General features: G+C 31.0%; 1 protein-coding gene and 1 long non-coding RNA gene across 4 annotated transcripts in view; both read left to right on the top strand.

Annotated features, from left to right (window-relative positions):
* The window catches only part of LOC128989497 (inositol polyphosphate-5-phosphatase A-like), an 83176-nt gene that overhangs the window by 38096 nt on the left and 32356 nt on the right, over nt 1-12724 (top strand). For all 3 annotated transcript variants that reach the window (XM_054411413.1, XM_054411405.1, XM_054411395.1), the window contains exon 2: nt 6186-6227. In XM_054411413.1, coding sequence (XP_054267388.1) covers nt 6186-6227 — 42 coding nt within the window. The remainder of the gene's footprint in view (nt 1-6185; nt 6228-12724) is intronic.
* Nucleotides 7348-9507, top strand: LOC128989522 (uncharacterized). Its single transcript, XR_008490452.1, has 3 exons — nt 7348-7393; nt 8627-8776; nt 9449-9507. It is a non-coding gene; the product is annotated as an uncharacterized LOC128989522 (long non-coding RNA).

Genomic DNA, 12724 nt, shown 5'->3' with positions numbered 1-12724 from the left:
AGATGAAGTTTTATAATACTTTTATGAGAAATTTGTAAATCCTATGTACTGAATATTTAGAAAATGCTCAATAAAAATAAAACATATTCACTACTAAAATACTTTGGCTTCAGCAAACCTGCAGACTAAGTGAATTTCCATTTACCTGGCTGGATTTCTACTAAAATATTCCCTTAAAACTGTAATTTTCTTTAAATAACATAAATTTGAATGAGTACTTAGGTTTGCTGAAAAAGGGAAGGGAATGTCATATTGGGGTATGTTTTTTTATTGAAATGTTAATGGCTTAGTTTAAAATAAACAAAATTGCCAAATTTGGTTTAAATATATACATAAACAAGTACAACAACAAACTACAACAGTTTATTTATTCTCCATAAGAATAACACGTGAATTTTTAATTTACAATTTGTTTAATTATCTCCTTAACTGTCAGGCATATAACAATGCTTCAACATACTAAATTATTTATTTTTTCAAGCTCTACAAAATGATCAGGAAAGAAATAATATTTTATGTCCTTAGGGTCGAAAATGAGAAAAATCGGTCCCGGGTCTAAATCTTATATAATTAGACCTGGGTAATAGTTTATTCCCTATATGGGAAATTCGCTAAAACCTTAATAACTTAAATGACTTAGTAACTTAAAAAACTTAATAAAAATGCTAAAAAATTTACATATTTTATGAGATTGTATTCTTTAAAAAATTATTATTGTATAGCTTGTCTGTATCATAAATGTTTTCACATTATAAAATGTTGCAATAGCTTCCTTTACTTTATAGGATACTAGCAGAATACCCGTCCTTCGTACGGGGTTGGCGTATAAGTATAAAAGTATCGAATATTTGCACAATATCAAAACATTATGTATAAATTAAAAACATAAACTTGACTGTAAACAATCCTTCTTTAACAGTTCTCATTGTGCATCACAGCCTTTTGTTGCGGCTTGGTCCAAATTAGCAATTTGGAATAAATGAAAATAAAATAATAGTGCTGCACCCTGTTGGTGAACCTTATAACTTGTGATAATATTGAGTATCATAGAACAACTTGAGTAATTGAAACAGCTGACAAAATTCTTTAATCCCTTTTAAAAATGAATAAGGTTAACATGGGAAACTCCAGAGCCACTGGGGCAAAGCACGAAAGGATTTTTGAGATAATAATATGTCTATATGTTAATCGGGAACGTGTGCTATCATCATACCAAATTTCAGCCCAATCCGACCAGTAGTTAAAGCGTGATTGAACTTCAAACAAACAAACCAACAAACAAACAAACACACAAACTTTCACATCTATTCTATATATAATTCAGTTTTAAAAATCTTTGTACAACTAAATCTAGAGTTCTACTGGACCGATTTTATTAATTAATGGGTCGTTAGAAAGCTTAGGTCGTGTAGATTTGCAAATAATTATGAAAGTTTGTTTTTATTATGATTTATGGTGAAAATTTTCAAAAAAACATGTTTTCCATAAGAAATACACTGAAAACGGTGTTTTTTACACTTTTTATTTGGGTACGACTTTTAGCTGCCTTTTTTTAGTGTTTCCAAGAAGTGTATGGTATCAATTTGTAGGAAATTTTATTCTCTTTCAGAATATCACCTTCCACTTTGGTCGATTTCCTCACCATTTAAAAGTTGTTTGCAAAAAAGCTAAGCAACCTCCGAATTTATAATAATGAGAAAATATTGAGTTTGGGATATTTTTGTTAAACTTTGTACAACTAAATCTAGACTTCTACCGGACCGATTTTGTTAATTAATGAGTCATTGGAAAGCCTTACTCATGTAGATTTGCAAATAATTATGAAAGTTTGATTTTATTTAATATTTGTGGTGGAAAAATAAAAATAAAAAAAATACATTAAAAACTGTTTTTTTCAGGTTGTTATTTTCAAGTTTATATTTGTAGTCAGCTTTTGGCTGCCTTTATTAAATTATTTCAAGAAATACACAGAAGGTATTTGTAGGAAATTTTATCTTCTTTCAGAATATCACTGCATTTTCTACGATTTACTCACCATTTAAAAGTTATTGTCAAATTAGATAAGTGACCTCCAAATTTTTAGTTGTTAAAAATACTGAATTAGGGATATTTTTGTTAAACTTTGTACAGCTAAATCTAGACTTCTACTGGACCGATTTTGTTAACTAATGTATCGTTGGAAAGCCTAATTTGTGTAGATTTGCAAATAATTATGAAAGTTTGATTTTATTAAATATTTGTGGTAAATAAAGAATAAAAAGCAAAAATACATTAAAAACTGATTTTTTTTTTAGTTAATATTTTAAAATTTTAATTTATAGTTAACTTTAGGTTGCCTTTTTTGAATATTTTCAAAAAACGCCTAAGAGTCCTTTGTAGCAAATTTTATTCTCTTTCAGAACATCACCTTCCACTTTGGTCGATTTCCTCACCGTTTAAGAGTTATTTGCAAAAAAGCTTAGCAATCTCCTAATTTATTGTGGTGAGAAAATATTGAATTGGAGAGATTTATGTTAACTTTCTACAACTAAATCTACAGTTCTACTGGACCGATTTTATTAATTAATAGGTCAATAAAATCTGTGTAGATTTCCAAATAATTAGTAAAGTTTGAGTTTTATTTATTTATGGTAGTAATACGTTTTGCCGGTATGAATAATCTAAAAAATTGTATGGTAGTAATAATGGGTTAGCCAGTATGCATCATCTGATCATATGGAACACATGTATTAGATTGTTTTATTGTTATTTCCTTGATTTTTCTTTGTTTACATTTAGTTGTTTACTATTTGAATTGGTGGTTGAGGTCCGTAAAGTGTGTTTCTAAAGTGATGTTTTTAATCTGTACCATTAATAAGTATTGGCAAGTTAAGTGATGTATGGATTTCATAACCAAAAATTATTATTTTAAACTGCCAATTATAAATTATTCAAATTTAATTTATAATTCACAGTTTAAAATAGTATTTAATATTTGTTATTTTGAAATGTTAATTATAAACTCAATATTTTACATTAGTTTAAAAATGAATAACTTTACTCTTCACTATATGGTTGGTGATGGAAACTGTTTCTTTAGAAGTGTCTCATTTTTATACCATAAATCTCAATCCAGATACAGTGATATACGATCCACGGTAGTTGATGAAGTCGTCAATAACTGGGACTACTATTGTCCTTTGATCGTAGGGGATAAGACATATAGACTAGAAGGAAAAAAACGCGACGGAATACAGAAATTTGATGACCTAAAGATGGGGAATACGCCGGTAATGTCGAAATCGAAGCTGCAGCAAGAGTTTTTGACTGCCAATTCAAAATATATGCTGAGAAATTGGATTATTTTGTAACGGTTGGTGAAGGCACAACGATCTATAAACTACGATTCTCAGGAAATGTGGATGCTGGGCATTACGATGTTTTGATAGACAATAGTATGCCTGAGAATCAAGAGGATATAATCTTACCAAAATCAAAACGTGGCCGTGCATAAAAAATATGGAAAAAGTAAAACATGTTCTGGCAGACGTGAATCAACAGCTCATAAAAATAAATTGAAGAAACCAAATTATAGTATAGATAAAGATTTACTCCAAGGGGTAAAAAAGTGTTTATCAAGCAATCAAAAGGATGGAGAACCAGAAAATGAAAAAGAAACAGAACAAGATAGTCTGACCAACACTTCACTCAGAGATGATGCAACTTCCTCAACCTCCTTAATTTGTGTATTGGGAATGCCAATACAAAAATTAAATTTAAAAATTGGAGCTGTAATAATATTGCTACGAAATCTTAACACAAAACGGGGGTTATGTAATGGGACACGATTAATTGTTAAAGAACTCAAGCCCAATTAAATAATTGCAGAGGTTTTAACTGGATCAGCAGCACGTGAAATTGTATTCATTCCAAGGATTGAATTAGCACAGACGGACACAGATTTACCATTTGTTTTAAAAAGACGTTGCTTTACTCTTTTAGAAAATCAGTTTATTTTCTAAACAATTTCATTCTTAAAAAAATGTTCAGGTACTTACAAGGGCATATATTATGTACTACTGTACTTTCTAGGGACCGTTGTATTTATTAACTACAACGGGCTCTGTTGCTAGTTTATAATATTAGTAAGATTGTAATCAGGCAGACCAAATGTTATATTTACCACCCGTTATCATTGTGTTGAACAGAACACCTCACATGCCTTTCTGCGAGTTTTTGTTTTGTATAATTCATATTTAAAAGTAAGATTTAATGTAGATTTTAATACACTTTGAATGCATCCGTACCAAAATAAAAGTTAATTTTATGTGTCAATTTATGTTTGGATATAATTATTAAAAAAATTTAAGTTTATAATTTTATTGAACATTTAGTTTACATTTGTCTGATAAACAAATTTAGATTGTATTCTAAATATTTGCAACTGTAGAGACCATTTTGCTATACAAATCTTTATTCCCAACTCTGTAAGAGGAATTTAATAATTAGTCTTTTTTGAAAATATTTTTTAAGTATTTAACACTGTTTTGCCACTATTATTGTATCAAACATTTTATATACTGTTGTAACACAATATGTTTTAGTCTACATTGTGATCTGTGGTAAAATAAAAATATTCCAATATCCCGCTTGTTTGCAGAAAGGGAGTAGACAAAGCAATAAATATGATGGGGTTATGAACAAAATTTCAGATCCTTTATAGACCACAGCTTTGTGTTTGTTTAGCGTAGTTTCAACGCATCACAGTCCGTCAAACACTGTTTCGCAAACACAGTCTGAAACATACATTTGTGTTGAAACAGGCCAAACATAACATAATAAACCTGTTGACCTCTGTAAGTTCAGTCATAGTTCAAGGACAACATTTTCTCTCCAAGTCACAAGGTTTTCTATTTGTAAATAACAAAATTTCAAATAAATAAAAGATGCAGTAAAGTGAGGTGTTAATAAACTTAAGAATACAATTTAAACTTGTTGGGGATTTAAATAATTTTTAGGTACAGTTTTCATTTTCTTTTTAGAACAAGATTTGAACTAAATTACATTCTTTTGATTTTTACCAACAATAATGGATGAGAAACATTTATAAAATCAGATCAATCGTATTTAAAAGTGTTAACAAAATTTTGAACTGTGTAGTATCCATTGAGTAGAACTCAAAATTAATTATATGAAATATAACTGCTTTTAAAGATATTTTATCTGTATAATTTTATAGCTCTGTTATAGTTTGCAGTATTAATAAGTTTATAAAAAACAATTTTAGTTCTTTTAACCATACCTGGCACAAAAATTTCACCACCATACCTAGCATTTAAAGTTTCATTGACTACTCAAAATAGTATTGAAAAATAACATCCATTGTGCTGTACTGGGTTTATAGATTATCGTATAAAAGTTACCTTGTATAAATATGTTTTTCTTTGCTTTTTACTATTCATTGATTTTATTTGAAGCTGTACCATTCCATTGGCTAGACATAATTTAAAACTCTTTTTATAAACTACTGTAATGGTATTTAATAAGATTTGATTGAAAATTTTAGTATCTTTAAGTTTTGACCAGATAATTTGCTTTTATTAATAGTGGTAGTGCTTTTATTGGTGTGTCTCTATTATTCCTTTAAATCAAAGAGATTAATCCAAGCTGTGCAAGCAGTGAGGCATTTATCCAACATTGGAACCCATTCATTTATGTTTCTTACCATTATCTCTAAACTTAGTGTTTGAACTTAATTTAGTTTAAAAAATTCTACAATTTTTTTACTCTGGATTGTCATTTGTAACTCTTGATTGATTGCAGTAATTGTGTACTTTGCTTAAATGTTAATAGTAACAATGTTTATCTTGATAAGGCCTTTTTCCGGTTTAATGTCTTGTTGTTTTAGATACCGATTTTTTTAAATTATTGCATACCTTTTACTGACAATGATTAAAAAGTTTTAAAAAGTGATTAGAAAACTGTATGCAACTAAAATACTTCACGGTGTTATAAATAAAAATGCAACAAATTAATTTGATATCAACTCAATTTCTTAATAGTACTTGACGAGCTCTAAGAAATGATATCCTATCCAACTGTTTTAACATTTTACCGCAACAATGTACAATACAATTGGTAATATTGATTTATTATGAAGTTAATAAAATGAGCCTATATTTAAAGAGTTTTTTTTTTTGTTACAGCCAAATGTCATGTTGAAACTATGGACTGAAGAATTCCTTAGTGTAAGTACTGTTCTTGTTTTTATTATTCATCAGTGTTTCTTTGTTTTTTGCTTGCAGGATAACTTTTAATTCAATACTCTAATATGAACTGCTACATTATACAAAGGCAAACAAAATGAGGTTTATGATTATTAGAAAATTCCTACTGGAATTTTCATAAACAGGATGAATAAATTATGTCGAAACTAAATCTTTCTTGTAAACTGAAGGAAGAACTTTTTCTGAAACATTATTGTAAATTTTAGATTGAAAGGGTATGGATGGACAGTTCCTTAGCTTTTTATTTTTAACTTTACACTTATAAATAATTTTACTACATTTTAATTAATGCTTTGATTTATTTAACAGATTTAATATTTATCGAACAAAGCTCAACAAATTACTTAGCGAGTAGTGTTTTAAAAGTCTGACAGAAATTCTTTGATTTACAGTAAGTTTAAAATAATTTATTACAGCATTTTTCAAAATGATTACTTAATATATGAACAGTTATAAAAGCTTTAAGTTTGTTTATAATTTTTAATATTTTTCAAATTTATGTTGGGTTTGAAAAAAATATTTAATTAAATATTCGAAGTGGTATATTAATCAAACTACACGATAATAATTAAAGAGACAAAATAAGCTATTAATAGTAACTATACTGTACTTAAATTGAACTTATCCTTTTTTTTTCTTGAAAATATGTCAGTAAAAAAACTTTTTTAGCAGTTTTTTTTATTTACATATTTATTGGTCATGACATTTCTCAAAATAATATTACAATATCATAATGTAAACAAAGAGAAAACAATTAATGAGTAAATTAAAATATTTTAGTAAAAAATTGGCCATTAAATTTAACATCCACCTCCAATTAATTGCAGTTGTATTTCAAGTATTATAGTTTTTTAAACAATATCCCCAAAGTTGTCTTCCAATATAAAAGGAATTTTCAAATGTTAATATAATGAAAATTCATCAATTTATTTTTTTCTTAGTTTATTTATAGGTTAGAACAGGTTCATGTTTCGGTCTACAAAGTCGTTATCAGACAAAGTATCGTTATCAAAGTTGGAATGTTGGGTTTCAAGTTGACAAGCTTCATCTTGCATCTCCATGCCTTCAGTTGAGCTAGGATCATGGCTCTGAGAAGACAAGTAACCTCCTTGAATCACCCTGATACGGTTAGTATTGTCTGCTTTTTAAAAATAATAATTTATTTATCATAGAACATACTGACATCAACAAGTGTTGTGTGTGTTTAGTGTGTAAAAACGTAGGGTCTGAGAATGGCTTATGTGTATAGGGTTAAAGGCTGTAGTCTCTGATCTTCTTACCTTAGGCATGAACCCATTTTTACTATTAAATACTGTTTTAATAAACTCATATATTCATTGATCGGTAAAATTAAATAAAATCTCTCACACACAATGTGTTCAATACATCTTCTATTTACGCACTGCTTTTTATTGTATCTATCTACACCAGTGGTATTTATTATAATTTTTATGAGGGAACATTCCAAATGCTGGTCTTCTTATTATTTAACGTTGACCTGTTGTGAGAAAAAATCATAGGCTAAGGGTTATCACAATGAAAACTCTAGAGAAAAGATCCAGAGACCATAGACTATACCTTGCTTTAGTATCATTTATTAAATCGCTTGAATTTGACTTTCATACACCTTTAATTTGTTTAGTTGTCAGTTTTGACAAAACCAGTCCTTTCCATTACAGAGCATGGCCTTGTAGTACATTTAGGGAAATAGTACCTAATTTGATTTCATATTTTGCATGGTTTTTTTTTTACAAAGCTTATTTTGATTTGATACATATTGCTGCCTAAAAGTTTTAGAAAAGCTGATCTGCAGCATTTTTAGTTTTGTTCTTTCTTTCCATTCTGAATATTTTTCGCTGTCTTTAGTTGACTTAATTCAAATTTTTAAAAATCTGATTTTAATTTTGAAACATTTTTATATAAGCATAAAACAGGATTTAAACCCGTCCCTCCGCACCGAAGTCCGACCAGCCAATAAACTAGCAACACAGTTTTTAACTCACAATCATCACTGTGTGTTTGAGTGCAACACTGCCTTATTCAATCCGTACTTCCACAATCCTGGATGGCATGGAAAATTTGTTTAGTCCGATTGAGTGTTTACTGTAGGCCTATATTTCTAATACAACCTTCTTAATTTCCAAAGTTTGTAGATTAAATGCAGCTGGTTTTGTGGTTGTAACGCGACATTTCTGTCAGGAGGCCCAGTTTTAAATCGTACCAATAACTAATAAATTGATCTGTTAATCAAGAGTTTACCCAAAACTGTAACCCTCCAAAAAAATAAAAATTGCTGATGTCTCACAGTGAGAATTGTCTCTGTAATGGAGATCTCACTAAAACAATAATTTGTTCCGTAGTTGGACAGGACATCAATCAGCCTACTTGTGATGATATGTGAATGTCCGGTGTGTGGGAACGTGGCCAAGCCTCCCATGAAGATGTGTTTCAACGGACACGTCAGTTGTGTGGCTTGTGTACTAGATACCCCATCTTGCTCTACTTGTCAGGTAAAGGACCATGGTTCCAACATTGGGGACAAAAACAGATTTTTGCTTGAGGATTTTAAATATGTTTTTAGTATTTTTATCTTAAGACTTACCATGAATTTGTGGATCATATCTTTCCAAGTGTATGGATTCAGAGGCCTACAACCTCTGCAAGCTCTGAATCTAAAGTGGTCAACTGGTTCAGGGTTCCTATTACTCCTACTTGTAGGTTTTAGTGGAATTGTCTGATCCATCCTACTCTTAAAAATTAACACCTTTTTGGCTTAACTAATTTCTTTATTGTGCCAACAAGACATAGTAGTAATTTAGAAAAAAATATATTTAAAAAAAATTCAATTCTGTGGTGTATAGTAGCTTACTTTTTCCTTGACAACTTTTCAGATTTGACAACTTCAAAAGTGTCAAGGATGTAGCCTGGCCCTTTGTCCAACACAGTTTGAGACTTTTCTGTTACATAGTGTTACATACTGTAGCCTAATTACTTTTCAGAGTTTTTGGATTGAATCTGATGACCAAAAAAATATCATGAACTTATTTCTCTATTAGAACTAGTAGCACAATGCCACACAAAATTCAAACTATTTAAGCTTATTTTAACACTTTGTTACGGTAGACTACAGATCCCCATTTACCTGGTAGCTTTAGACAGTTATTAAACAATTAACATTTCAGGAGCGTTTCTCCTGTATCCGACCAATGGTGATGGAGCAGATTATGAGAGTGGTGGGGGGTGCATGTCGAAATGCTCGCTGGGGCTGCCTGGTGTTCCCAGACCCGTCTGTACGCCAGGACCACGAGCAAGTGTGCGGCTGGCGGAGAGTGAGATGTGTCTGGTGCTGCGTCTCCGTCGGCGTCAACAAGTGGGCAGAACATGTGGTGGATAAACACGGAGCACACGCCCTCTGTTACGACACTCAAGGTGACACCTACCACTTGTGGAGCTCTTTTTGATAAAAATCTGTTTTATAATTGTTTTTTTTGTATTGTCTTTATCTAAGCCTTTGAAATATTTGAAGTAAGGGAACGTTTCAAACTCTGGCCTTGTTATTGATGTCAACCTCTAGATAGCATCGTTAATTACTAGCCCAATGACAAAATGGCATCTGGGTCAAGAAACAGTCTAGCCTGGAATCAAACCAGCGATCAGCCTTCAGATTTGAAGGCAAGGACTATGACCACTTGGCTACACAGACAAAGTGTGCTGGGAGGTTTGGGGATCTGGGATTGTTTTGGCGGTTTTAGGTCTAATGATTAAAAAACAGGTTTGATAAGGGTGACTACTGATCACAGGAGTTGGATTTTAAGTGGAAGGTCGCTGATTTTAGTGGGAGGTCAGGAAATCTACCGGAAAGTTCAATGTTTTTAAGTTACTGAGAAGTCAATAATCTTCAATTAAAAGTCATTGATTTTAAATGAGGGCCTCAAAAAAGTGTAATACAGTTTTAACCTTTATCTTTTATAAATTTTGTATTTAGTCAAAACAATCAAAAGTTTTGAAATACAATCACACACTCTTGAAATTTTTTATTTAGAATTCATTACAGCAAAAAGTAACTGAAAAGTCAGATTTTGATTCAGGGGAACGAGAAGACAACCTGTTAAATTCTCTTTTGCAATACCTGCAATTGGGTTTTGATTGCAATCTAATAATAAGAAAAATAGTTTTTTGAATGTTTGCATCACTCAATGACCCAACTGAAGACATTTTTCAAATATTTTTCAGGTCTTGAGGCTATTCCGTTGGGCTTGAATGAAGAAAAGAGTCTCTTCTACATAAACGGAGTTATGTTTTGCCTGTATATCATACGGAGGCAGGATCATGGACCTCTTCACCTTATTTTGCAATGTTTCCCGACATCAAAAGATGATATGGACACTATTTTCGAAGTCCAGTTGGAAAACAAAGGGTTGTACTTTCGACAGTCAATCCATCCCATTTCGGATGCTGTTAAACGGTCAAAGGTTTTTGAGAGTTTGGATAAGGGTATTACCATTCCTCATTACTTTTTGAAACAGAAAGATTACTTTTACTTCAAAATCACTATGCCAATTATCTTTAATAATAAAAAGGTGCTTGCTGCTCCCAAAGTGGAGTGTTGAAAATGTACTTTAATTTGTTTTGGGGTTTTGTTGAAGCAAGGAGATTTGTACGATGATCCACAAAGTGGTTTACATGTTGAAATTGTGTACACGAATACCTAGCATCACTCTGATGAAGTAAAGTAGTTACAAAGAACCTCCTTTTAATTTTTACCTATGTTTAACATGTTATTTGTTTGTTGAGAAGTGCAAATTTAAAGTTAAGCGTAAAGCTGTTGATTCCCATGCTGCTAATTCATTTTGTTAATTGTTAATATTAAATCATAAGATATTTTATGTAATATAATTACACATATTAGTTACTTGTGATCGTGTTTGGTTTGTAGTTGTATGTATTATTAAATGTGTTTTGCTTTTTGTAATTTACTGAATTATAATTGCCATGAATAAATCTCATTGGTTAAATTGTCGAATTTGATTTTAAAAAGGAATGTATAGAGTCAAAATAAAACTATGTCTTGCACGACAAATCTATTTTGTATTTAATTTTGTTGAATTTGTTTATATTTATAATAAATAAAGTATTTGATCCTACATCATGTCTTATACAAATATTTTGTAAAAGCCTAATAATTTGCCTTTAATTATAATCATGGGCTTAAAAAATTTTTGCTTTTAGACAATAATGAATGCACAAGAAATTTCACTTTTAAGTGCACTCTAGTTTAAGTAAGAATTCATGGCCGCCATTTTGAAATTATACAAAGTGGAGACTTGATGCTTTGCAAAAACATAGTTTCTATTAGTTATCATACACGTGCCAAGTTTGAAGTTCGCACCTTAAGTCATTTCAAAGTTATGGGAAGATATCTAAAAAATACATACACACTGACAGACGGAAAACGAAACAAGATAGGGCATATGTTTATATGATATTTTTGGTTTGTTTTGACTTTAGGATCATGCCCACGGAGTTTCGGTAGTTTCAGAGTTTCGAAACACCCTGTATATGTGAACATTAGCACGATAACTCTGAGAGTAAAAATCATCTGATTTTGATGAAATTTCGTACAAACGTGTAAACCTACAATTATTTGAACAGATACGCAAATTTGATCAGACTATGGGAATGGTGATTTTATAAGGGGTTTTATGGAGTAAAAATAGGGTTTTCTCAGTTTTGATCTGCAGATTTGCTACAGCGGAGATATTTTTTTATCTCTGACGTCAACATGACGTTGGAACCTGCCTGGGGGGGGGGGTAGTTGTCGGGGGGGGGCAGTTTTGCGGCGACCCATATTTTCTTTTCTAGTTAAAAAACTAAAGGGGACATGCAATTCACCCCATGATAGCAAAACATTTAGTCGACATCAAGAACCTCAAAAATAATTTGACATCAAACATACATAAAAGTATCTTCAGATTTGACTTGCACTATTACAATTTTACTATCATTTATGGCTGTGATGAGAGAACTTTATCAATTGTATGATATTAGCAACATGTATGTGATGGAAGGACCCTGATTGGTTGCTATCAACAGTGGATGGATGTGCTGTCAACTTAAACTGACACATCAATCTTTTAACCAACCCTGCCTATTACGATATTGGATACCACTTGAACCTTTTCCTAAAAATGTTTTATAACTTTCCTCAAAATCAGCTGATATTGAAATCGTCAGAAGGCTGCAAATCGTTTCTTACTCATCCCAAAGTTATCTCTTTCTGTACAGGCTTAAAATATACTAAGCTATTCATAGCTACATTACCTCCTTGATCCTCCTTAAGAACAGGGGCGTCGCACAAAAAAAATATTGGGGAGGGAGACACTTTGAATTTCCCAACTATTTTATGCGGATTTCCCAACTATATTACACTAATTTCCCAACTATATTACACATATTTC

The sequence above is a fragment of the Macrosteles quadrilineatus genome, unplaced genomic scaffold (assembly GCF_028750875.1).
Source record: "Macrosteles quadrilineatus isolate MER2022 unplaced genomic scaffold, UCM_ALF_1.0 Scaffold_1__1_contigs__length_201487025, whole genome shotgun sequence".
NCBI lineage: Eukaryota > Metazoa > Arthropoda > Insecta > Hemiptera > Cicadellidae > Macrosteles > Macrosteles quadrilineatus.
The sequence above is the reverse complement of the archived record's forward strand: the minus strand, read 5'-3'. Positions and strand labels throughout refer to the sequence as shown.